This window comes from Odocoileus virginianus, chromosome 7 (genome assembly GCF_023699985.2).
Source record: "Odocoileus virginianus isolate 20LAN1187 ecotype Illinois chromosome 7, Ovbor_1.2, whole genome shotgun sequence".
NCBI classification, from domain to species: Eukaryota; Metazoa; Chordata; class Mammalia; order Artiodactyla; family Cervidae; genus Odocoileus; species Odocoileus virginianus.
The window spans coordinates 19,093,277-19,118,055 of record NC_069680.1 but is presented as its reverse complement, the minus strand read 5'-3'; the positions used below and the strand labels follow the sequence as shown (position 1 = coordinate 19,118,055).

At 39.3% G+C, this 24,779-nt stretch overlaps 1 protein-coding gene across 2 annotated transcripts; it reads right to left on the bottom strand.

The window, feature by feature from the left end:
- Positions 1-464: 464 nt before the first annotated feature.
- On the bottom strand, positions 465-19,262 carry PNLIP (pancreatic lipase). Of its 2 annotated transcripts, none has more exons than XM_070469845.1 (12): positions 19,217-19,262; positions 17,490-17,659; positions 16,635-16,757; positions 14,775-14,909; positions 11,252-11,363; positions 9,928-10,047; positions 9,694-9,813; positions 9,073-9,191; positions 5,471-5,600; positions 4,036-4,144; positions 2,783-2,947; positions 465-528 (listed from the first exon to the last, which is right to left on the bottom strand). In XM_070469845.1, the coding sequence occupies exons 1-12, from the start codon at positions 19,260-19,262 to the stop codon at positions 465-467; spliced, it is 1,413 nt and encodes a 470-aa protein (XP_070325946.1). The 2 variants fall into 2 exon arrangements, with proteins under 2 accessions (XP_070325946.1, XP_070325947.1); XM_070469846.1 differs by having other exon boundaries at positions 17,505-17,659.
- Positions 19,263-24,779: the final 5,517 nt, after the last annotated feature.

Below are 24,779 nucleotides of genomic sequence, written 5' to 3'. Positions count from 1 at the left end.
CAAGTGCTCGTTGGGGGAATAAATGGTCAATCAAGACCCATTTAGTCCCACCTCCTACAACTCCTCTGTCTAAATATGGTCCACAACACATAACACATCATTTGATTAAAGATGATGGAAAAAGTGGCAAAGGTGGGTACTGATCATATATGCCCACAACCAACAGAAGGCTCATTTTGGACCTGGAAGTTTTCCTTAAGTGATCAGAATGACATCGGTAACATCAATAATGAGCATGATGTCAGTATCGAGTAAAGAATATTCCCAAGTTAAAATGCCAACTAACATGTAGCAAAACTCAAGTTATTTGTGGTTCTTCAGACCAATTCCAAATTTTGTATCTTTAACCCTATCATCCAGAAATTTCACTGGAAATAATGGACATGATGGCGAAAAAAGGAATGTATTGCTTTACCACCAGACTTTATTAGCAGTAAGATTCAGTAGTCACATGGCCGCAGTTCCTAACATGGGTTGAGGGTGAGCAGAACCTCTTCCCTCACTGTGTCTTGGCTACAGAAGTCAAACCTGGGGAGAGAAAACAAGACGTCAGCCCTTCCTGTCACACAGCTGGTGTGTCAGCTGAGATGACAGCCTCTTCTCTGCCCTCAGTCTGAGTGAGTGTGACCCCTTATGCCTGAGACTAGATAATGGCTGAGGGAATACCTCTTGGGTATACAGGACTGCAATTTCCTTTCCAATTTTAGGCCGTGACTATGCAATAGCAGACAGAAAAGATATTATTGGACTCTCAAAAGACAGGGAAGGTCCACCAGTCACATTCCTGGAGCACCTACTAAATACGGCATGTTGTCAATGAATGCAGTGAGGAAGAAGAGGGTTGGCAGAATAACAAGAAATCAGCCAGAGTTTTTTAAAAAAGGAAAAAGAAAGAAGCCAGAGTAAAAATCCTGAGGTCCTGGTGTTAACACTGGCCAGGTGTTCTCATTTTAATTCAATATTCGACTAAAATGATAATTTTGCTCATTAAGACTGAATGATACTTAGGAGGCTCATTTTCTTACTGGGGTGGGTTGCCATGCCCTCCTCCAGAGGATTTTCCCATCCCAGGGATCGAACCCAGGTCTCCTGCATTGCAGGCAGATTCTTTACCATCTGAACCACCAGGGGAGTCCAACAAAACACATAAGCATATGTAAAGTGCCTGAGGCATAAAAAATGCTCAGAAAAGACTCTTTTCTCTTCATTTTCTTCCCTGTAATGTAATGGCTAGCAGATGTGCAAATAGCAAATTAAAGGTTAAAAACTAATCTCGAAAGGGTCACAAGAAATGAAGAGCACACTATAAATATCGATAAGGTTGAATTGAATTTCTTTTGGGGTAGTGAAGAATTTGCTGAAGTCAGATTTCCTGCCCTTGAATTGTGGCTTTGAGCCTTCATTGACTTATCTGTAAAATGGGGATATTAGTAGCACTTACCTCCCATTACCACCATCAAGAGCGTAAACATAACCAGTGTTTTGAAATGTTTCTCCTGTCCTTTGCAATCTCTCCTTCCCATCCTATTCCACTCACAGCCTTGGCTAGGTTCCTCACATATGTGTGCTGATCAGCAGTCTACTGAGTACTTAAGGAAATTTTCCTGCTCTCTGAAATTCCCTCTCTGAAGCTTTCTCTTGCTGGTACTCAGTCCTATGAAATATACTTGTCTTGGATTTTCTGAATTCTCAGATCTGTTTCTTCAGGTCAGGTAGTAGGCTCTGCCTGAATTTTTCCTCTATGTGGGACATCCTGGTTACTCTCTTAAGGCTGTAAGCCAGGACAATTTCAAGACTACATAATTTGTTTATTATCTCTCAGTAGTCACTTCCCTTTGTTGCCTAATGTTCAGCATCTTGAAAACTGTGGTTTGATATATTTTGTCTGAATTTCTGTCTGTTTCAAGGGGAAGGTAAATCTGGTCTCTTGTGTCTCCATCTTTTCCAGAAGCAAAATCTCCTCTTTGGACTTACAGGAGGACTGAATGATATGATGGAAGAAGCCACATAGTTCTGTACCTCAGAATCGGGCTTTATACTCAATACACTGGGCTGATATCGGTACTTTTATGAGTATCGTCATTCTCAACTCACTGTTTCTGGTGATTCACTATGGTAAATGTCCTTTGATTCACACACACTTTAGTCTTGATTAGAACCAAGGGTTGATCTTTGTCTTCACTAAAAGGGCCAATGATACAGGACAACCTATTTGTGTTCTTTGATACATTGCATGTTTTCCTGGTAATTGAAGTGGTGATTTGATGAATCCAGGAAGTTTGGGGAAGGTACACATATTAAACACACACATAGCACAAAGCACAACTGCTAAATGAAATCAATCTTTTCAAGTTAGGATCATGAAACAAGATTCTCAATCTAACACTTAATTTGTATCAGATCACACAATGAAAGTGAAAGCCACTCAATAGTGTCTGACTCTTTGTGATCTGTATAGTCCATGGGATTCTCCCGGCCAGAATGCTGGAGTGGGTAGTTGTTTCATTCTCCACCAGGGATTGAACCCAGGTCTCCCTCATTGCAGGCAGATTCTTTACCAGCTGAGATACTAGAGAAACCCATATGGTCATCCAGAAATCTATTAAAGTTGTTTTCCTAAAGTTCTACACTTTCTCCCAAAGAAATAAAAGGTGTTAGGAAGCAGCTGTTGCTGAGACAGAGGAGAACCACTGCAGATTATTTAACTTAAAGTTGCTTTTCAGTGGGAGTAGAATTATAAATGTGACAATGCTTCCAGTCTCTTTGGATTTATATTACTTACACTTGTCCGTCGTTTGTTTCCACACTGATCCTGGATGCTCCCACTTTGGGTAGAGTTGGGTTGATCACATTGTTGTACCAAAGAAATTTAACTTTTTGCAAAACTCCAACTTCCACATCTGAATCAAATTCACTGGATTCAGTATTGTCTGGTTTGAGAGTACCACTTGGGAGTGAAGTTAAACACATACATGAACATACATAAATACACACACACACACACATATGTTTCTAAAACCAGCTTACAATGTACCTCTAGTAAGATGATTGATAGTACATTTGTCAGTCTAATGGTTAAATAAATATAGACATGTATGCTTAGTCAGTGGTAGTTCATTTGCCATCAATAACTCATATTACTTTAAAGTCAGCCTTCCTTTGATAAAACTTCAAACATATTTTAGTCACAATCCTCCCACAGTTTAATAAATGATGACATCATGATGTCATTCCAGTTTTTTCATGGGTAGAATAATTATTTAGTGATTATAAATCAGATGCCATACATCAAAATAAATAACTGTGGTTTTCTCAGGAAGTAGTAGGGAAAAAATTTAGGAACAGAATTCTAAAACATATTAAGGCACAAGGGTGAAATAATATCTTCCTTTTAATGACACATGGCATTTCTATAATTCTGAAGGGGTTCAGAGCAAGTCTCTCCAGAATGTGCCACTTTGGCAGGTGGACTATTTTGAGCTGAAGAAAATCAAGATTTGCCAGATTCAAGAATAACTTCTGCTTTTCCCTTACCTGCCTAAAAGAATTTAGGTAGAAGGCCTGGTTCAGGAAGATAAATATCACCTGAGATAAGAACAAGGAATATGGCCTGGGTGTGATAAGCTGGCAGGGAGCTCGGTTGGGCCTGGAGATCCAAATTCCTCTCCATGTCCCGTTGTCTCTGCCCAGCACAGCAAACCTTTGTTCACCAAATATTTGGTCTTCCCATCTTCCTTTCTCCCCTTTCAAGTCCCAGACCCCTGCTCCCTTCTCTTTAGCTCAGAGTGGCATATAAGCCTCAATTGTTTGATTGTAGGTCTCATATTACAGGAGCCCCATATGTACATTATTAAATTAGCTTTTCTCCTGTTATCTGTCCTATGTTAATTTTATTACTAGACTAGCTAAAGAGCCAAGAAAGGTAAAGCAAAAAACTTTCTTTCCCTGCATTCCCATGTGGTAATGAATAAGCTCTTATGTCTATGACATACATTGTATGTATGAAGGATTCCAACATTTAACGAGCTTACTTACTTGAAAATTTCATACTGCTTAGAGTTTCCTTTATCTCCGAACAAAGAAACTAGTATGTGTCCTGTAACTCTCTTTCCGGACAGTGTGACGGCCACCTTATACCTCCAACCTACAAAGGGGAAATATTTGCAAAATATCAACTTTTAGAAAAATTACTCCCAAAACAGGATTCCATTACTGCTGAATTTTGAATAATTTTTGTCTGGTTTTGGTAGTTCTAATCAAATAGTGATGGATATTCCTTTAACTAAATGTTCAGAGGGCTAACAATAGGGGGTGGGGGAGGAACACAGACTCTTCCCAAGGTCAAAGGATTTCAAGTCAAGGGACTAAGTAATATATTTTACTTTCAACTTTTTAAACCCAACAATGTATTCTGAATCTTAGAAGAACTTTATATTAAAAGATAATGCAAAAAAATAAATACAAAATAAAAGATAATATGATGTTTCATCAGTTTATTTCATTTTTATAGATCACAGAAGTTTAGAGTACTATCATCTTTTGGTCTAAATAATCTACATTTATCTCAAATATTCTATAAGTCAACTTTCCATCATCACTGGAATTGTATTGACTTATGGTAATCATTTTATAGTACTAGTCAATAGTGAATTGCCATTTTTTGCCATTTAGAGTTGGCCTGGGCCAAATTGGGAAGGCAATAAAATTTAGCTTTAGTTTTTATTATGTAGTTAACCCTATTAACTCCAATACAAATAGTTTTCTTCCTCTGCTACCCCAGAAAAGAAACCCAGGGTCTGTCCCCAAGCCTCACCATTCCCACATCCTCTGATTTCCATCACCCATGGAGTCTACAATCCTGATATCTCTTGAATCTGTCACCTCCTTTCCATTTCCATAATCTCTGCTATCTCTCTCATGGGTTACTTTTCTGTTTGTAAAAAAACCTCATAATTTTGCACAGTTTAACTTTTAACAGAGTATGAAGAGGCTGGAGCAGAAGAAGCCTCCTGAATTCAGCACCAGTATCAATTGTGGAGAAATTGTATCTTTTGATATCGTGCATGCATGCCTTCTCAGTTGCTCAGTTGTGTCTGACTCTTTGCCACCCCATGGACTGTAGCCCACCAGGCTCCTCCATCCATGGGATTTCTCAGGCAAGAATACTGGAGTTGGTTGCCATTTCCTCCTGCAGGAGACCTTCCCCACCCAGGGACTGAACCTGCGTCTCTTATGTCTCCTGCATTGGCAGGTGGATTCTTTACCATTGTGCCACCTCGGATCAGGCTCTAAATTCCGTTCTGCCCCTCAAATTTAGCCATGTTTACAGTAAGCATGGCATTGAAATGTTTTTCCATTTTGGAGAGGAGTGTTTAAAACTTTTGTGCAGAAAAGCAATTTCACACATTTCCACTGGACATGATAAAATACATAGTATTGAGAATTTGAGACAAATAAAATAGGAACTTACGGGCAAAATTGCTGGCATCACCAGTGTTTAGATAAAATGTCTGGCCCTCTGATTTTGTTTTCCCAGGAAATCTGTCAGCATAATGACCCATCTGGGGGCAGCCATCACTTGGACAGGGGAAGCACTTGTCCTAGGGAATATAAGCAAATGGTGAACAAGCATGTGCTTTTTAAAAATAGCATACTATCTTATTCTATGTATTGTTGAATTCTCAAATACTCTAATCCCAATCCTGTTCTGATAGTAACAGAAGATTTTAATGGTGTCTCAACAAAGGTTAAAAATGAGTCTCACTATTTACAACAATAAATCAGCTATTTCACTGTTAAATAACACGATATTAAGAAAAAATTATAAAAGTCACTTAAGATAATTTATATATATATTTAACCTTTTCTCTTTTGCCTCTCTTAAGTTGCTCCAGTTGCCCCCAAGACACCCCTCTTGTTTTAGGTGGTCAGAATTTATTTTAGAAAAGTTGGAAAAGAAATAGCAAGGTGATAATCAGCTTCTGATATATAAAATAGAATCCACTGGGAGGACAATAGACTTAAAAGTCATTTTTCTCAATTTCTTTAGTTCCCACTTAGCATATCAAGGTCTGAAAGATTCAAATCTCAGAATTTTTCCAGTGTGAAGGGAAATTGTCCTAGTTGGTTATTAAGACTCAGCCATGAGGTGAAGTTCTGAAGAAGATGGATATCATATAGGAAAATGTCCTTTCCTTTTGGATCAAGAATCGATGGGAAGAAAAGAGGGACAGAAATGAACAGAGGGGAGGTAGACAGGTAGAGAGATACAGAAATTCCTACTATGAAATGGCAAGGCTTCCCCCACAGAAGAGATGAGTGGTGAACTCCTGAATCAATGGACCAGATGGGGCCTGGGCCAAATCTCAGGGTCTGCATCCAGCGAAAGCTAAGGGGAAATGGAGTCAGACCAGGAGACTGACCAACCTGCAATACCCAACCTGCAAGAGTGGACATGCCTACATATCACCTGCAGATGGCAGCAGTGAGCCCATCAATGTCGTGGATCTCCTAAGTCTTCCTTTCTGCCCCTTCACACACACACACACACACACACACACACACACACACACCCACCACCACCACCACCACCAAGATCATCCTGCCCAATACCAACTTGGATATAGGTGGCCCAAAGGCTGAGGAATCTGCAAAACTGAAAATGCTTTCCTATAAAGGTGTCTGAGCATCACCTAAAAGGACTGTTTATATTACTGAATCAGGTTAAGTTTTAACTGGATGAAATTTAAAGCTTCTGTGTTGTTTGTTTTCCCCATTACCTAGAAAATGGGAGTTTGGGAAGAAAATAAAAATAAAGAAGCCAGGGTGTTCTTGTTGTACGTGCAAGCTATATTGTGAATAAATATGTACCCATCTCTTTTCCCTTACACATAAGAGCTAACATTTGTTGAGTGCTAATTATTATACCTTAGGTTCTGGGCTAAGTAATTAGAACATGTTATCTCATTAATTCCTACAAACTATATGGAATTTGCCATTTTATTTACATTTTAAAATGAAGAAAGTGATTTAGAGAAGTTGAATGTTTTGCCCCAAATCATTCACCTTTTTAACTGTGGAACTAGGAATCAGATCCTCTCTCTTCATTGCTAAAGTATATCTGCTTGATAATTATAACTTCACATGGCATGTTACTTGAAAATTTACATATTTAAATATGTACAAATGCATATTAAATATGTATATATGTTACATATTAAATAACACACATTATACATTTTTATTTGAAAAAAATTATAGTGAAAGGAAAAGCAATAGTTAAAAAAAAAAAGACAATTGATATGTTATATTCAAGATCAGGGCTTCCCAAGTGGTGCTAGCGGTAAGAAACCTGCCTGCCAATGCAGGAGACAAAAGAAACATAGTTCCATCCCTGAGTCAAGAAGATCCCCTGAAGAAGGGCATGGCAACCCACTCCAGTATTCTTGCCTGGAGAATCCCATGGACAGAGGAGCTTGGCAGGCCACAGTCTATATGGTTGCAAAGACTTGGGCACGACAGAAGCAACTTAGCACACAGGCACACATTTAAGATCAGATTTAAGTATCCTAACTTAGAAATCCCTTTTCTCCTTTGCTTTTTGCTTCTCTTCTCTTCACAGCTATTTGTAAGGCCTCCTCAGACAACCATTTTGCCTTTTTGCATTTCTTTTCCATGGGGATGGTCTTGATCCCTGTCTCCTGTCAAGGCTGTATATTGTCACCCTGCTTATTTAACTTATATGCAGAGTACATCATGAGAAAAGCTGGGCTGGAGGAAGCACAAGCTGGAATCAAGATTGCCAGGAGAAATATCAATAACCTCAGATATGCAGATGACACCACCTTTATGGCAGAAAGTGAAGAGAAACTAAAAAGCCTCTTCATGGAAGTGAAAGAGGAGAGTGAAAAAGTTGGCTTAAAGCTCAATATTCAGAAAACTAAGATCATGGCATCTGGTCCCATCACTTCATGGCAAATAGATGGGGAAACAGTGGAAACAGTGGCTGACTTTATTTTTTTGGGCTCCAAAATCACTGCAGATGGTGACTGCAGCCATGAAATTAAAAGATGCTTGCTCCTTGGAAGGAAAATTATGACTAACCTAGATAGCATATTAAAAAGCAGAGACATTACTCTGCCAACAAAGGCCCATCTAGTCAAGGTTATGGTTTTTCCAGTGGTCATGTATGAATGTGAGAGTTGGACAGTGAAGAAAGCTGAGCGCCGAAGAATTGATGGTTTTGAACTGTGGTGTTGGAGAAGACTCTTGAGAGTCCCTTGGACTGCAAGGAGATCCAGTCCATCCTAAAGGAGATCAGTCCTGGGTGTTCATTGGAAGGACTGATGCTGAAGCTGAAACTCCAATACTTTGGCCACCTCATGCAAAGAGCTGACTTATTGAAAAAGACCCTGATGCTGGGAGGGATTGGGGGCAGGAGGAGAAGGGGACGACAGAGGATGAGATGGCTGGATGGCATCACCGACTCGATGGACATGAGTTTGAGTAAACTCCGGGAGTTGGTGATGGACAGGGAGGCCTGGCGTGCTGCAATTCATGGGGTCACAAAGAGTCGGACACGACTGAGCAACTGAACTGAACTGGACTGAACTTAGATATCCAGAGGTTATCAAAAAAAGATGATAAAAAAAATCTGGGCAATTATATGATTGCACAGAAATGTCCACACACCCACAATCCTATTCCTTTGTAAGGTTAACATTTAAGACAAGTTTTCCATGATCATCAGTGTCCTGTGGCCATAGCTCAGGTTTCCAGAGACAATGTCTGCCCTTGGAATTATTTCCAAAGCAACGTTTCACATTTACCCAACACACACAGAAGTGATAAAGAACAAGGTGGACGCAGGCATTTCAGTTTACAAGTCCAATTCTCTAAAGTTCTCCGTTGCCTTATCACTATTAAAATAAACACATATGACTGAAAGCATAAATAAGGTATCAGTCATATAGTAACATTCACTGAGAGCATAATACTGGGCGCAGTGAACCGCACCAGTCATGAGAAGTGATGGTCACAAAACCCTTCAGGTGCAAGAGACGACGTACTTACTGCACTGAAAGCAGTGTAAGAGGCGCAAGGAAACCCAGCAAAGCCATCAGGGTTGAGGATGCTGTCAGCATAATACTTGTAGCTTCTTAAGTGATTACAGGCCACAAAGTCACGCGTTCCTTTGAAATCAGACATGATTACACGTCAGAGACAGATGTTATTTTTCCAAGTTAATGTCATGTTTGGAACATAGTTGTTGAATAGGTTTCTCTAATTAGTGCAAACTCCTGGCAGTCACAGAACAAAATCATTTATGAAGGGTTGTTATTATTTGAGATGCAATCAGAAGTTAAGATTATAATAGTTATGCCACAGATGAATGAAATGGAAAAATAACTCTAGGAAGAAAAGATCCATCCATATAGATACAAGTATAATTTAGTAATATATTCCCTGAATTAGATTCTTGGAAAGTTGAATACAAGTACATTCTCTTTCCTGTAGTCTGCTCATGTCCACTTCTCCCAGTGAAAATGTGTATCATGGGGACACAATGAAGAGTCCTTTGGTAATAGAAAATGTGACACCTGTACCATATCAAAATATGTAGCATGTTTACCAAAAGAAAATACAGATTCCGCCCCAAGGAAATCTCCTTATGTACATAATAAATAGGTTTACCTTCCCAGATCCCATCTATGTCAACAATCTGAGACAGAGCATTCTTCTGACATCCAGGCATTTCTTTTCCTCCATTTGGGAAGAAATCTAGGTGGCCCACAACTTGGCTCATTCCAAACCCTGAGAAATTTTAAAATATGGGAGAGTTGACGTCAACATACAGACTCAAAACACTCTAAAATGCTCATGTGTAAATTCAAAAAACACTCCAGGAGGATGCATTTAAGGACTCACCCAGGTTGGGGATCATTGGGGCAGCGTCTGTGTGAATTACATCCACAAACTGGGCATCGCTGGGGTCCAATCGGACCAATTCAGGTGTGCCCTCAAAGCAAGGCTCAGCTGGATCCAACCCTAAAACAGACAGGATGTATCGTATCGGTGTCTTATCAGTGGACAGGCACATTTACCTCTCTCGCCAGTAACATACCCGAGTGCAAGCACAGGTGGTAATCATGAGTGGTGTGTGCCAAGAGATGAGTCAGTTCTTCCATAACGTACCATTTTCTGAAAGGAAATCTATGTCTAACTTACTATTTGCTTTAAAGTGAATTTTCCTTGAGCCAGGGAATATTCGTGGATACTTAGTCACTGGGTCAACTCCGTCACTAGCGTAGTTACAACTAAAGAGGCCAGACTCCGGGAGACAGCACTGGACTCCTAAGAGATTTTCAGGCTAAAAAGTTCCACCTACACTAACCCCTGAGGGCAAGGATCTTGGCATTCACAGTCACTGGGACCACAGCTTGACACAGTGCCTGACTGAGCGGGTTCCTCTGCACATTAATGGACTGTGAAAAGGAAAGTTCCCTCACCAATCCAAATATAACCAGCTTATCTGAAGTATTAAAAAAGAAAATCAGGAGTTTGGGGACAGAGTCAGAAGATGCAAGAATAAGTAATCATTCCCTGAAATAGTCACCTCTCAGATCCAGGAGAGAAAAGTCTTTCTTAGAAAGTTACAAGGTTTTTGCAGGACCTGGGTATCCAACACACGACTCCACTGGCTAAATGCAACCAGTCTGAGATTGATAAAATAATACTTTTGACCTAATTAGCAGCTTGAGCTCTGCCAGCCCAGGCACCCAGACTATCTGTCCCCACCACTTGGGTTGTGGTTGATGAGGATTGGAATAATTACCAATTGCTGTGAAGCAGAATATAACTAATGAATACATTTTTTATCTCTTTGGGTTTAATTTTATTTATTCTATTATTTATGCTATTTATTTTATTCACTAAACTCATCCTTTGTGAATATATGACAAAGAGAAAGTAGATATGAATAAGACTGCCAGATGCTCCTAATTCACGTTTTAGTCACATGTGGGTATTTATATGCTAAACAGGGGCTCTGTAGACCAAGGATCAGTATTAATAAACAATTAATAAGGTCTCAGAACACACTGATTTCTCTGATCCTGTGACCTAACTCGGAAAATGTAAAAACTTGTCTTCTCAGGTAAAAAACAGGTCTCTCTGTCAAATTTCTATCCTTTTAGACCCCATACAGGCTTCAGTTAGTCCAATTTTGCAGCTTTTTACTGTTTTGACCTACCTGTGATACGTCCAATAGCCCCACTGGTCCTCCTTCCTGCCTCCCCAGCAGCGTGGGCACCCAGGCTGTGGCCAATGACGTGGATGTCAGAAAGTGAGTATTCAAATGATGACTGTTGAAAAGAAAACTCCTTCAGAATGTTTTCAAACTGGCAAACTTCAAGATGGGCAGAAAAGAGAGAGCTCTGAAAACTCAACTTTTAAGAAGACATGCTGCCCCTTCAAAACAATCAATTTTCAGGGATTCTTTTCATTTATAATAGAAAAGGGCGATGGTTTAGTGCTTAAATTGGTGGAAGTAGTACTCTCTTTTATTGTTTCACTACATGGAGGAAACCTTTGATGGTCTGAGGACTTGCTGTCTTGAGGCAATGAAGCAAGTATTTGGATTAGAAAATAATAATGATTCTTCAACACATGATGTTGGGAAAACTGGACGGTTACATGCAAAGGAATAAAACTGGACCACTTTCTTAAACCATACACAAAAGTAAACTCAAAATGCATTAGAACTTAAATGTGAGACCTGAAACCATAAAACACCCAGCAGAAGCATAGGAACTACATTCTTTGACATCCATCTTAGCAATATTTTTTTGGATGTGTCAAAAGCAGGCAAAAGAAACAAAAGCAAAAATAAACAAACAGAATTAGTCAAACTGAAATGCTTTTTCACAGTGAAGGAAACCATCAGCAAACCAAGAAGGCAACTTATTAGATGGGAGAAGATATTTGCAAATTATATATTCCATAAGAGGTTGACATTCAAAACAGACAAAGAGCATACAACTCAATATAAAAAATCCAAATAATCTGATTAAAAATTGAAGGGAGGACCTGAATAGACATTTTTCCAAGCCAGACATACAGACAGCCAACAGACAGATGAAAAGACGTTCAACATTACTAATCATTCAGTTCAGTTCAGTTGCTTAGTTGTGTCTGACTCTGCAACCTCATGGATTGCAGCATGCCAGGCCTTCCTGTCCATCACCAACTTCAGGAGCTTACTCAAACTCATGTCCATCAAGTCGGTGATGCCATCCAACCATCTCATCTTCCGTCATGCCCCACTTTCATCTCCTCCAACCTTCAATCTTTCCCAGCATCAGGGTCTTTTCAGATGAGTTGGTTCTTCACATCGGATGGCCAAAGTACTGGAGTTTCAGCTTCAGCATCAATCCTTCCAATGAATATTTAGGACTGATTTCCTTTAGGATGGATTGGTTGGATCTCCTTGCAGTCCAAGGGACTCTCAAGAGTCTTCTCCAACACATCAGTTTAAAAGCATCAATTCTTTGGTGCTCAGCTTTCTTTATAGTCCAACTCTCACATACATATACGACTACTGGAAAAACCATAGCTTTGACTAGATGGACCTTTGTCAGGAAAGTAACGTCTCTTCTTTATAATGTGCTGTCTAGGTTGGTCATATCTTTTCTTCCAAGGAGAAAGCGTCTTTTAATTTCATGGCTGCAGTCACCATCTGCAGTGATTTTGGAGCCCCCCCAAATAAAATCTGTCACTATTTCCATTGTTTCCCCATCTATTTGCCATGAAGTGATGGGACCAGATGCCATGATCTTAGTTTTCTGAATGCTGAGTTTTAAGCCAACTTTTTAACTCTCCTCTTTCACTTTCATCAAGAGGCTCTTTAGTTCTTCTTCACTTTCTGCCATAAGGGTGGTGTCATCTGCATATTTGAAGTCACTGATATTTCTCCCAGCAATCTTGATTCCAACTTGTGCTTCCTCCAGCCCAGTGTTTCGCATGATGTACTCTGCATATAAGTTAAATAAGCAGGGTGACTATATAAAGCCTTGACCTACTCCTTTCCCAATTTGGAACCAGTCTGTTGATCCATGTCCAGTTCTAACTGTTGCTTCTTGACCCACATACAGATTTCTCAGAAGGCAGGTCAGGTAGTCTGGTATTCCCATCTCTTGAAGAATTTTCCACAGTTTGTTGTGATCCACACAGTCAGAGACTTCAGGCATAGTCAATAAAGCAAAAGTAGATGTTGTTCTGGAACTCTCACACTTTTTCGATGATCCAAAGGATGTTAACAATTTAATCTCTGGTTCCTCTGTCCTTTCAAAATCCAGCTTGAACATCTGGAAGTTCACGGTTCATGTATTGCTGAAGCCTGGATTGGAGAATTTTGAGCATTTCTTTGCTAGCATGTGAGATGAGTGCAATTGTGCAGTACTGTGGCCACTTCTGACTGAAAAAGGTTACTAATCATTAGGGAAGTGCAAATCAAAACTACAGTGAGACACTACCTCATACTTGTCAGAATGGCTATTATCAAAAAGACGACAGATACTGAGGGTTGGCAAGGATATGGAGAAAAGGGAATCCTCAAGTATGTCAGTGGGAATGTAAATTGATACAGCCACTATGGAAAATAGTATGGAGGTTCTTTAAAAATTAAATATAGAACTATCATATGGTCCAGCAATTCCACTTCTGGGTATTGTTTCTAAGAAAATGAAAACATGAATTCCAAAAGATACATGCGCTCCTGTGTTCATTGCAGAATTATTTGCAGCAGCCAAGCTATGGAAACACCCTCAGAGTGTATCAGTAGATGCATAAAGGAGCCGTGGTACAGACACACCATGTTTCACTGAGCTCTACTTGATTGTGTTTCACAGACACTGTGGGTTTTTTTGTTTGTTTGTTTGTTTGTTTTTACAAGCTACAGCGTTTAGCAACTCTGCTTTGAACAAGTCTAGCTGCCATTTTCCCAACAGCATCTGTTCACTTTGTGCTTCTGTGCCACTTTTTGGTAATTGTCAGAATATTTCAAAATTTTCATTATTATAGTATTTCTTATGGTGATCAGTGATCTTTGATATTACTACTTTTGTAATTGTTTTGGGGTGCCACAAACCACACTCATGTGGATGGTGAATTTAATCAATAAATGTTCTGCTAGCTCCACCAACCAGACACTGCAATTATATATATTGACACATGAAACTAATGGAATACTGTGTGTCAACTTTCCTTCAATTTTTAAAAAAAGTAAAAGAAAAAAAATTAAACAGGAAAGACAAGAAAAGAATAATGAAAGCAATTACTTAAGCATTTTCAAGTTTCATATTTTCTAAGTTTTTAGTTACCCAGTCAGGTTAACTTGTTATCATTGTGCTTCTCTTCAAACAAACAAACGAAACCCCTAGTTTAATTATCACGTCAACTTGGCTTAATAACTGGTTATGTTAAAGGAACTAACAGTGAAATTCAGTAGAAAGACCTTACCTGGTTTCTTGAATAATAGCACTTAAAATTAGTTTAATTTTAACTTAACAGGCAATGAATTGATGAAGTTCAAATTGATTTAACTGATGAAGCTTAAATAAAGATTTTTTTTTTTTTGCATTTTTCTCTTCAATCAAGGAGAATGCAACTCTCAGTAGAAAAATATTTTATCAATTCTCATACACGCAGCAATTTTGGGGGGAAGAGAATTCAGAGAACCATGTGCATGGGCTTTTCTATAACCCTGAGTTAGTTACCTTAAGAACATCCACTAAATATGCCACCTCCGCACCCACAATCCGGATGTTCTGTGTGGCTTGTGTGTACCCTGTGCGGGAGCCGCCTTTCCAGTCCACACAGATGCAGTTCACACTTTCCACGCTAAACAGGTTCTGGGGGGAGGGACACAATAAATAGGTAAATAATTCAGGATCTTAACTAACTACTAATTAACACTCTTGAAGACTAGGATAAATTCTTGACCTACAATTCTTCTTGACCTACACAATATCAAGCTCGCTTTTTAACTCAAAATCAGTAAACAAAACTTCTATTACAGTTATGGAATACTTTTTAAAGCTTAACGCAAGCTCTAAACTAGAGGTTTGGCCATAATGGGAAATGGATTATTGGGATGTCTACAACAACAGATGCATGGATGTTTGTTTTGGGGAAAAGTGTATAAAATGTGGTTCTCATTAGCACATCATTGACTTCACAAGACTACATTGTCTCTTACTAGAATGCACCCCAGGACATCGCCTGTCTTTTTCACTGATGTATCCTCAGTGCCTTGGATAGTTCCTGGCATACAGCAGGTATTCAGTAAATATTTACTAAATAATGGAATAAGTGAAAGACTGTGTTAAGACCCTTTAAATAAAGATATTGAAGGCAAATGAATAGGCTTTTCCATGATGGAAAGATAAATCTAAATTTTTGTATGAACATGTTTTATTGTACATCACTGAAGTTATTTCACAGAAAAATACAACCTTCCAGATATCTACTAGAAGTGAGGATCAGTGATAGTCTCATGAATGCTAGACCTGGCAGAAATTTTGTTTATTTGAGTATGTTTTTATGCATATCCCCACCTTTTTGCCAAGAAGAATTTGAGAACGAAGCAATCTTAGAATCCATCTCCAACTCTTTCATTTTACAGACAGTAAAATCCAAAGAGGGGAAACAATTTGCTATTGTCCTGTTTAGCTAAGGATAGAGTCAGAACTGGAATTTAGGGCATTTGATCTTCTAATTTAACATACTCCTCCTCCATCTTGATGCCCAAAGCCAATCAAATGCAAGAAAAACACAGCTGCGATTGGGATCTCAAAAATAAACTATACACATATCTGAAAATCTACATACCTTTGGAGCTGAGAATCATAAACTTATTTTTTCTTCACTGTAGTATATAAATCTATTACTTACCTTCCCTCATTCCCCAGCTTAATAATCAGCTATAAAGTATTTTAGAAGACAAGTGACTTTACTGATTATTTCTAATCTTAACTGTCTTTAGGATCAGTCAGAACTCTCTTGGAGTTAACTCAGCCTTTAACTTGAGTCATAGGCAGTCCTGAAATAAGACCTCTAAAGAAAAGACTGCATCTTGGTGCCACAGTTGGCCACAAAAGCTTGATGAAGAAATGAATCAACAATAATGTTCCTCCAGCACTAGCAGTTACTCAGAAAATGTACTCTGTTTGATTTTCTGTCATTTAAATCTTCATTATCACAGGGCACATAGCCAAAGGCAAATTCAAGAAAATAGGACCACTACTGTTGAAACAACAGGAGCCAGAAATGAAAATCTACACAGTTTTTCAAGCTATCACTACCATAGGAGATCAAGGAGTAGCAAGTGAAAATCACAGGAAAATAATTAGTTTGGGCAAAATGAGCTATCTTAGTTCTTCACGCAGAAATCAAAGCCTATTGAAGAAATGAAAGCTATCGACAATGCAACAAATGCTGCATCAATATGGCAGGATCTGTTGTGAAAATTTTGAAATATCTCTGTATTAGTTACTAAATCTGTCCTCACTGGGTGGGGCCTTGCCTTCTACGATGTTAATTATCACCCTGGAAACAAACTTCCTTAGGAGTCTCACCTTGCAAATACTCTGCAGCCAGTTTTCATCACCCTTGTCTGTGAATCCATGAATAACAAAGCGGGTTTTTCTATTTGTTTTGAAATTGGAGCTTGCAATGACTGATGCATCTGCAACGATTTCCTGTTTGGGGGAGAAAAATGTTTAACGTCAAGTTTCTGAGAGTATCCAGTAGGACTGCCTGTAAGAGGAGGGAAGTGGCAGGGGGAGAAGACTACTGAGTCTCGGGGTCCTTGGAAGTAAAGAGTCTCTCATTACAACCAAGCTATTTCCAAACATTACCAAGTCACTACTTTCCAGATGTCGTAAAATTTTTGCATTTGTTCTACTTGGGTAATATGTCTGCTATGATATTGGAGGCAGGGGATGAGATGATTAGATAGTATCACTGACTCAACAGACATGAATTTGAGCAAACTCCGGGAGGTGGTGAAGGACAGGGAAGCCTGGCATGCTTCAGTCCATGAGGTCACAAAGAGTCAGACAAGACTTAGTGACTGAACACAAAAACACAATACTGGTGGTGGGGTCTTGTCTTTGACCAATGGAAAGCTACATATGTATGTATTTTATAGATACAAAATATGTTGGGAGATTACACATGACATCTGGAGATTATATATAATAACCATTTTTAGAATATTGTATTAAATGTACCATAGAGGTAGAATAAGAATAATACCAAGTAAATGGATACTTTAAACAAGTTACCAAACAAGACTTTTATAAACAAGTTAGATGAAATAATACTTAAGCTCTCTGCCCTAAAAATCTCCACTGTGTGACTTGTTCTTTTTAGAAGACAAAATTCAGTATCCTTATTACATAAAACAGATGAAACTTAGTTCTGAAAACAATGAGCGTTCTTACTTGAAAGTTGTTTGGGTTCTCATTAGTGTACAGGAGGAAGCGAGTATTGACTTCTTCTGGAGACCAAGGCAATACTTTGAGGGGTCTTTCTATAATTCCTGCCCAAGGGGAATCATCACTGAAGCAGCCAAGTCTATCGTAGCAGACCTCTTTTCCTGCAATCACACAGCAGTGTTAGTTTCAGCAGAATGCTCTTTTTAATGGTCTCCTTGCCAATGTTTGAGTTAAATTTCTTTTTGTGACATGGTTTCTTCCTCCATTCCTCAGATACCTTCTTATCCACACACTCACAAAACAGCTTCAACACACAACATCCCAGCTAAGGACATGCTGCTGCTTCTCGTTTCTACCACGTAGGACCACCTCACTCCACTTCTGTCCCTGTCCGGTCCCATGCTAGGGCTTGATTAAGACTCTCAATTCAGCTGTCTTCTTTGGGCCTCTGGTGCCCAAGAAAGGAGTAGCTTTGTGTCCCTAGGCCTTGGAGTAGGGGATGAAGTGCTTACCTTCTTGTAACCATCTTCTGACTTTGGGTTTGGGGTTGAGAGCTTAAGTTTCATGCAAATGCCCAAACTTCATATATCCACCTGGGTGAGTATTTAGGTCTCACCCTGTTGGATATATTTAGGGGCATCCTAGATTCTTGTGATGAAAAAGGCTGCTCACTAATAATCAAATATAAAGCCAATGGTGGGGCTTCCCTGGTGGCTCAGTGGTAGAGAATCCACCTGCCAATGCAGGAGACACGGGTTCAATCCCTGATCCAGGAAGATCCTGCATGCCATGGAGCAACATGCCATATGCCACAACTATTGAGCCTGTGCTCTAGAGCCCAGGAGCCACAACCCCTGAGCCCACGTGCCACAACTACTGAAGCCCCCACACTCCAGAACCCGTGCTCCACAACAAGGGAAGCCACGGCAATGAGAAGCCCACATGCCACAACTAGAGAAAAGCCAGTGCGGCAACAAAGACCCAACACAGCCAGAAATTAATTAATTAATTAATTTAATTAAAATTAAAAGAAAGTCCATGGTGTGACACAACTCTGCACTCAAATGTTAACCCCTAAAAGAACAACACAAAGGAAGGGTTATCCAGGAGTTACTCATTAACATTAGGAATAGCAGTAGTTGTGGGGGCTGCATTCTTGAAAACTTACTGTGTGCCAGGTACTAGGCAAGATGATTTACATACATTATCATACCTACGTCTCACAATTATCTTACAGTCGAGGCGGTATTATATGCCCAGTTGACAGAGGAAGATAGTGACGCACAGAGAGGTTAAGAATTTTGCTCAGGGAAATACAGTTGTGGCTGGTGGAACCCGGGTTCAAACTCTACACATGACTCCAAGCTAGGAGTGCTAAATTTAGAAAGAAAAATGCAAGTTAAATTGGAGTTTCAGATAAACAATACATTTTTATTGTAAGAATAGCAATAAACTTAAATTCTATTTTTTATAATGATAAATGTTACTATTTATATGACTGTGGCATATATTCTTGGTTTTATCTGAAATTCAAATTTAACAGGACATCTTAGCTTTCACCTGGCAGCCTTACTCCCAATACGTATGCTCCTAATCATGGATCTCTCCTACTCACTTACTCCTCATCCTCATAGTGGCTTGAATTCAGCTGTTGTAGCCTTTCTTCCAAGTATTGAGCAGTAAGTCTCTTCCAGCATGACATAAATATTTTTTCTTACCTACGACTGTTCCCAGCCACAGTGAAAATGTCCAGATTAGCAGCATCTAAATAAAATTTTAAAATATAATTGAGTCCAGGGAAGTAAGTTTTTAAAAGACTGGCATAATACAAGTCTGAATGGGTAAATTTGAATAAATTAGACAATATGCTTCAGACTCACCGTGGCAGTTCTGTTGAGTTCTGCGCACAACCAGACAGCACCTAGAGGTCCTTTTATGGGCACGTCTTATCTTTTTGAGCAGGGCCATGGAAAAGTAGCATGAGAAAAGAGGAGGTTCCAAGGATGTATTTCTAATTTTAGTCATAAATAAACCACGACTGATAGAGTAGGTAAAGTTTTCCACCATAGTTTTCGAAAAATGAGAAAACGGTAGATACGAAACATTCTGTTTTAATGGGACTAGAATGGCTAGAATCATCATAAGTTTATCGCAGTGAAGTTTCTGGTCTGTCCCTTTCTTAGTTTACAGTTTTCTGGGCTGGTCTGTGGGTAGGTATGAAATTAAATTGTTTCCACGGATTTGACAGACATAGTCTTGACAACAAATACTAAGAGCTTACCAGCTCATGCAATTTCGTACAATCTTGCCTTACCCTCCAAAACAATGAAATAGAGGCAATTCTTCAAGAGATTTCATTTCTTTGGGGAAAGCTGTTGATATTTTATTTTGATAGTCCATAGCAATAGTTTATTTCTCAACAATAACATGGAAGACAGAATAAATGAACTGATGAAAGGAACTGGGGGTACTTCTAAGAACATAGAGGTGAAATCAGTGACCCTATCACCAAATGAAATTACCCATAAGAGAAAAACCAAATCCAACTTGGAAGAAAATGGTCTGGGAAATATAATATGGAAGAGAAGTAGTTGATAGAAAAGAACTAGGATGTGTTGATTTGGGTGACAGATTGCTTAAAATTAATTTTAGAAAGACTATGATAGGATACCATAATTTTAAGATATCACAGCATTTGGCCTGACAGCATCACAGATATTGGTTGAATGATTTGAAATAGCCACGTTTGTAGGTCAAAAATGGTCAAATAATCCAGTTCCCTGACAGAGTTTACAGATACAGAAAAAAAGCTCAAAATGATTTGTGCATGAAGAAAATTCAGGAAAGTTGAACAGGGAAATATGAACACCAGGACAGAAGTTGCAAGGAACGAATTCCATGGATGGGAGCCGTGGCAAAGTCCCACTGGATCCTTCCCGTCTCAGCATTTAATCCCATCCTCAGCGACTCTTTTCCAAACCTGATGAGGTTGGTTTCCCTCTCCCCTCTAGAAACACTTCCCTTCAGAACGAGCCTCACGTGACACCCATCAAAAGCAGCTGTGGATCAGAAACTCTGACCAGGCTGGGATTCTCTAGATGCCACATCTCAGTATCTAGCCAGGTTGGCACAAAACGGTCCCTGAACACATCCCCCTTGAAAGAATGGCCAAACAAATGAGGGAATGAATACAAAAAACAATACGGTTTGAATCACTGCTATAGTAACAACTGCCTACACAAACTCACAGAAAAGAACTGTGATTTTTAACTTAAAACAAGCAAACAAACAAACAAAAAAAAGGGGGGGGGTAGGGGAAACAAAGTTCACACTGGGGTTTCAGTTCAGTCTCTCAGTCATGTTTGACTCTTGGTAACCTCTTGGACTGCAGCACGCCAGGCCTCCCTGTCCATCACCAACTCCCGGAGTTTACTCAAACTCATGTTCATTGAGTCAGTGATGCCATCTGACCATCTCATCCTTTGTTGATCCCTTCTCCTCCCGCCTTCAATCTTTCCCAGCATCAGGGTCTTTTCCAATGAGTCAGCTCTTCGCATCAGGTAGCCAAAGTATTGGAGTTTCAGCTTCAACATCAGTCCTTCTGATGAATATTCAGGACTGATTTCCTTTAGGATGGACTGGTTGGATCTCCTTGCAGTCCAAGGGACTCTCAAGAGTCTTCTCCAACACCACAGTTCAAAAGCATCAGTTCTTCGGTGCTCAGCTTTCTTTACACTGGAGTTTACTATAAAATAAAATACATTCCATGTGAATTACCAAGTAATTCATACAGAATTTCTACGTAGGCATTTTAGATAGTACAAATTTAATCCATAATTTAGGTGATCTTTGTTCAGTATATATTGTAGACTTAGGACTAAAAGTCACTAAGTTCTGAAACATAGAGTCCATGGAGAATTATTTTTATGAACTGAGATAGGCTTCAATTTTAGAGTGTTTTGGGAAAAGTCAATTTCCAAAACTGTTATAAAAGCTAAGAAAGGAATTGTACATAATCAATAGTCTATCAAGTCCACTCTGGATGAATAACTTCCCTTAAATTCAGTCTTGCGGCATGTGTTAGTTGGGTTGTAAAATTTTGTGAAACATATTGTTTCATTCATATCACAAAAGTGCTATCTAGGAATGGCTGTTTATAGGGTTTGTAGCAGAGTGCTCGCCTCTTCCCAGAGAATAGAATTAAACTCTATTGCTCAATCTCTCTTGCAGCAAGATGTGCCACAAGATCAACTGGCCAATAAGATGTGAGTGCACAGATGTGTATCAGTTCTAGTACTGTTCATAAGAAACCTCACATGACCTTCCATGCTCCTTCTTTCCCATGGCTTGATGCAGACAAAGACAGTGACCTTGAAGACTACGTGTTGAAGCTGGCGGAGCCACAGCTGCAAGGAGTCTGGGTTCCCTGCTTAGAGGAAAGTTGCTCATCAATCACAAACACCCATTTTGAACTTTACATAAGCATGATATAAATTTCTACTATGTTAAGCCACTGATATTTCAGGTTATATCAACGAGCATTAACTTAACTAATGGAGGTTATTTTATTGTATAATTTCTCCTACTTCCAAGAACAGCTTTGGTATCAAACACTGAATGTGTGTGTGTTCAGTAGCTTCAATCGTGTCTGACTCTTTGTGACCCCATGGACTGTAGCCCACCAGGCTCCTCTATCCATGGGATTTTTCACCCTGGGCTGCAAACTTTACCATGAGATTTGGATGCAAAAACATTAATACTTTGACAGATTATTTTCCAATTCTTGGTTTTAAAAAAACTCCTTTCTTCCTAAATTACAAAAATTAATTATTCTTCACTCCTTTTTTAAAGAATTTTAATTTTAATGGACATTTTCCCATTCAGACCCTGATGGTGACCATTGTTTTCAAAAGCAATCTGAGGCCAAAATGATACCTCAAGTTTTAGTAAAATTTCAACCAATGTTGCCTGGGTCCCCAGATGCAATTTATGTGTAATTAGAGCAATTCGGTGTGCTGGACACAGAGGAAATTCTCAAACCTCATAGGTAGGTGCCTTGGAGCTACCACCAGAACTCTGCTCTCCACCAGCTTCTCAGGATTGCAGGCTACAGGGTGGGCCCTGGGAAGGGTGATAGAGCCATAGTAGTCCTTCCCCAGGTATTGTATGGCATTGAAAGTGGCCTTTCATTGAAAAATAATTCAAAACACTCCTTTCTCCTGGATTCAGCAGAGCACTACATAACATTGATTCAGTTTTGACCCTCAAACCTTTGGACATTTAAATGTAAAAAATCCAAACTTAGAAGTTTCTAGGCCAGTAGCTATGTTTGCAGAGGAGTTAAATATTGACATATTAATATGTTTAGGCTCTGATTCTGGCAACCTCGTGATACCAAACTCCAGGTGAGGGAAAGAAAGACCCTGGGACACCTGCGTGGCCAGATAACCAGCATGTTAGCCAAACAGAGTCTCATTTACTTAACCTTCAGAGAGCCTGTCCTGTCTTCCCTTATCTGGCTCCACCCACCACCAAGGCCTTCGGCAGCATGCAGAACACACCTGCCTGTGAAGCCAGACGCCCCCTGAGCAGACGGAGCCAGGCAGTCATCTGGGGGTCACTGTGTCTTAAACCTTCCAGAGCATCTGTCCCGCCAAGTGTGAGGGGTTTCAGGTCTCCCAGACTCAGGGACTGAAATTACAGCTAACCCTCCTCTGTTATGCATGAAGATGGTTTACATTGTGAAAAAGGAGAACAAGCATAATTAAAATTTTAGAGCATTAGTTATTCAGTTTTATGTACTTCTGAAGTTTTAGTAGTTAATCTCCTGCAGAACCCTTGACACTTCAGCTGTTTTACTGATGAGGACGGTGAGACTCAGAGGCTTTCCAGGCCCATGCTGTTGGTAAGCATCAGAGGTGTCTTGGGGATAATTTCTTTCCTCCAGCCCCAGATGACTTTTGTAAATTCACAAAAGGCCACGTTCCCTCCAGGACTGTGTTAGTCTAGAGGTGATTAAAAAAATGGTCAGGAATGGGTATAGTAGGTGATGTTAAATGTGTATGTATATATTTGCATATAAGACTGGGTATCTGTTTTCCAAAAGAAAATAACACATATTTTTTGGATAACTTGCTTTATTTGTATTTTGCTCCCTTACTACTAATGCAGCAAATGGCAATTTTTTTCCCAATGGAAATAAAACCATTGTGATATTAAATATGATCATCATTTATCTCCTGGACCATCACAGTAGTCTTCTAATTGCTTTCCTTGTCCCCAGGAGAACAGTGTATATCCTCTACACTGCCTGACAGTCAGGTTTAAAACACAGACTGGCCACACTATTGCTCTTAAAACTTTAGCCTCCTTCCCTGCCCTGTGCTTTCTAGATCAGCATGGCCTGATAGGAATATTGTATTGTAAGCCACATTTTGAAAAGTAAAAAGAAATAGGTGAATATATTTTAACAACTTACTTAATCTAAAATGTCCAAAATATTATCATTTCAACATGTGTCATATTTCAAGTGGCCACGTGTAGCTAGTGTCTGCTGTATTCCTCACTTCAAGTAAGACTTTATAGATATGATTAGCTTCTCTGAGGTCTCCAACCTTGCTGCATACCCATTTGGACCTTTTTCTAGCCACTCTGAACTCCTTTCAAGGCATGAGCTCTCAAGAGGTTTTAATAGGATGCAACTACAAGGTACTTAAAGAATGAAATAACAAGATTCAGCAGATGTCATTGAGCAGGAAGAAATAGCAAATAGGTAGAAAGATGCAAAATTCAACAGACTCAGAAGTCACAGCTTGGGTACTGAGAGCTATGATGAAGGAGGGACAAAAGAGAGATAACAAACAAAGGAAAAGAAAAATAAAGAAAAATATTAAACTAATAATTTGTACAATAATCTTTTTTTTTTCTATACCTGAGATGTTTTGGGGATCAAACAATTAGAAAAGATTGAGGAAACTGACAGCGGGCAGGCAAAGCCAGAGGCTGTCTCACCATGTGCATTTCATAAATAACCTTTTAAAGGTTTTTGGATTTTGGCAAAATCCACTTAAAAAATTATAAGCTAATGGATTTCTCTTTCAAGCCATGATGAAGCATCAGGACTGTTCTTTTACCATACATAATTAAAAGCTTGGACAATATAACAATGATTTGCAAAGACTGAACAATGGGTAGTGCAAGACTGTAATAAATGGGGTAAATAGGTAATAGGTAATAAATAGGTGTAAAATAGGTAATAGGGGTAAATAGGTAATAGGTAAT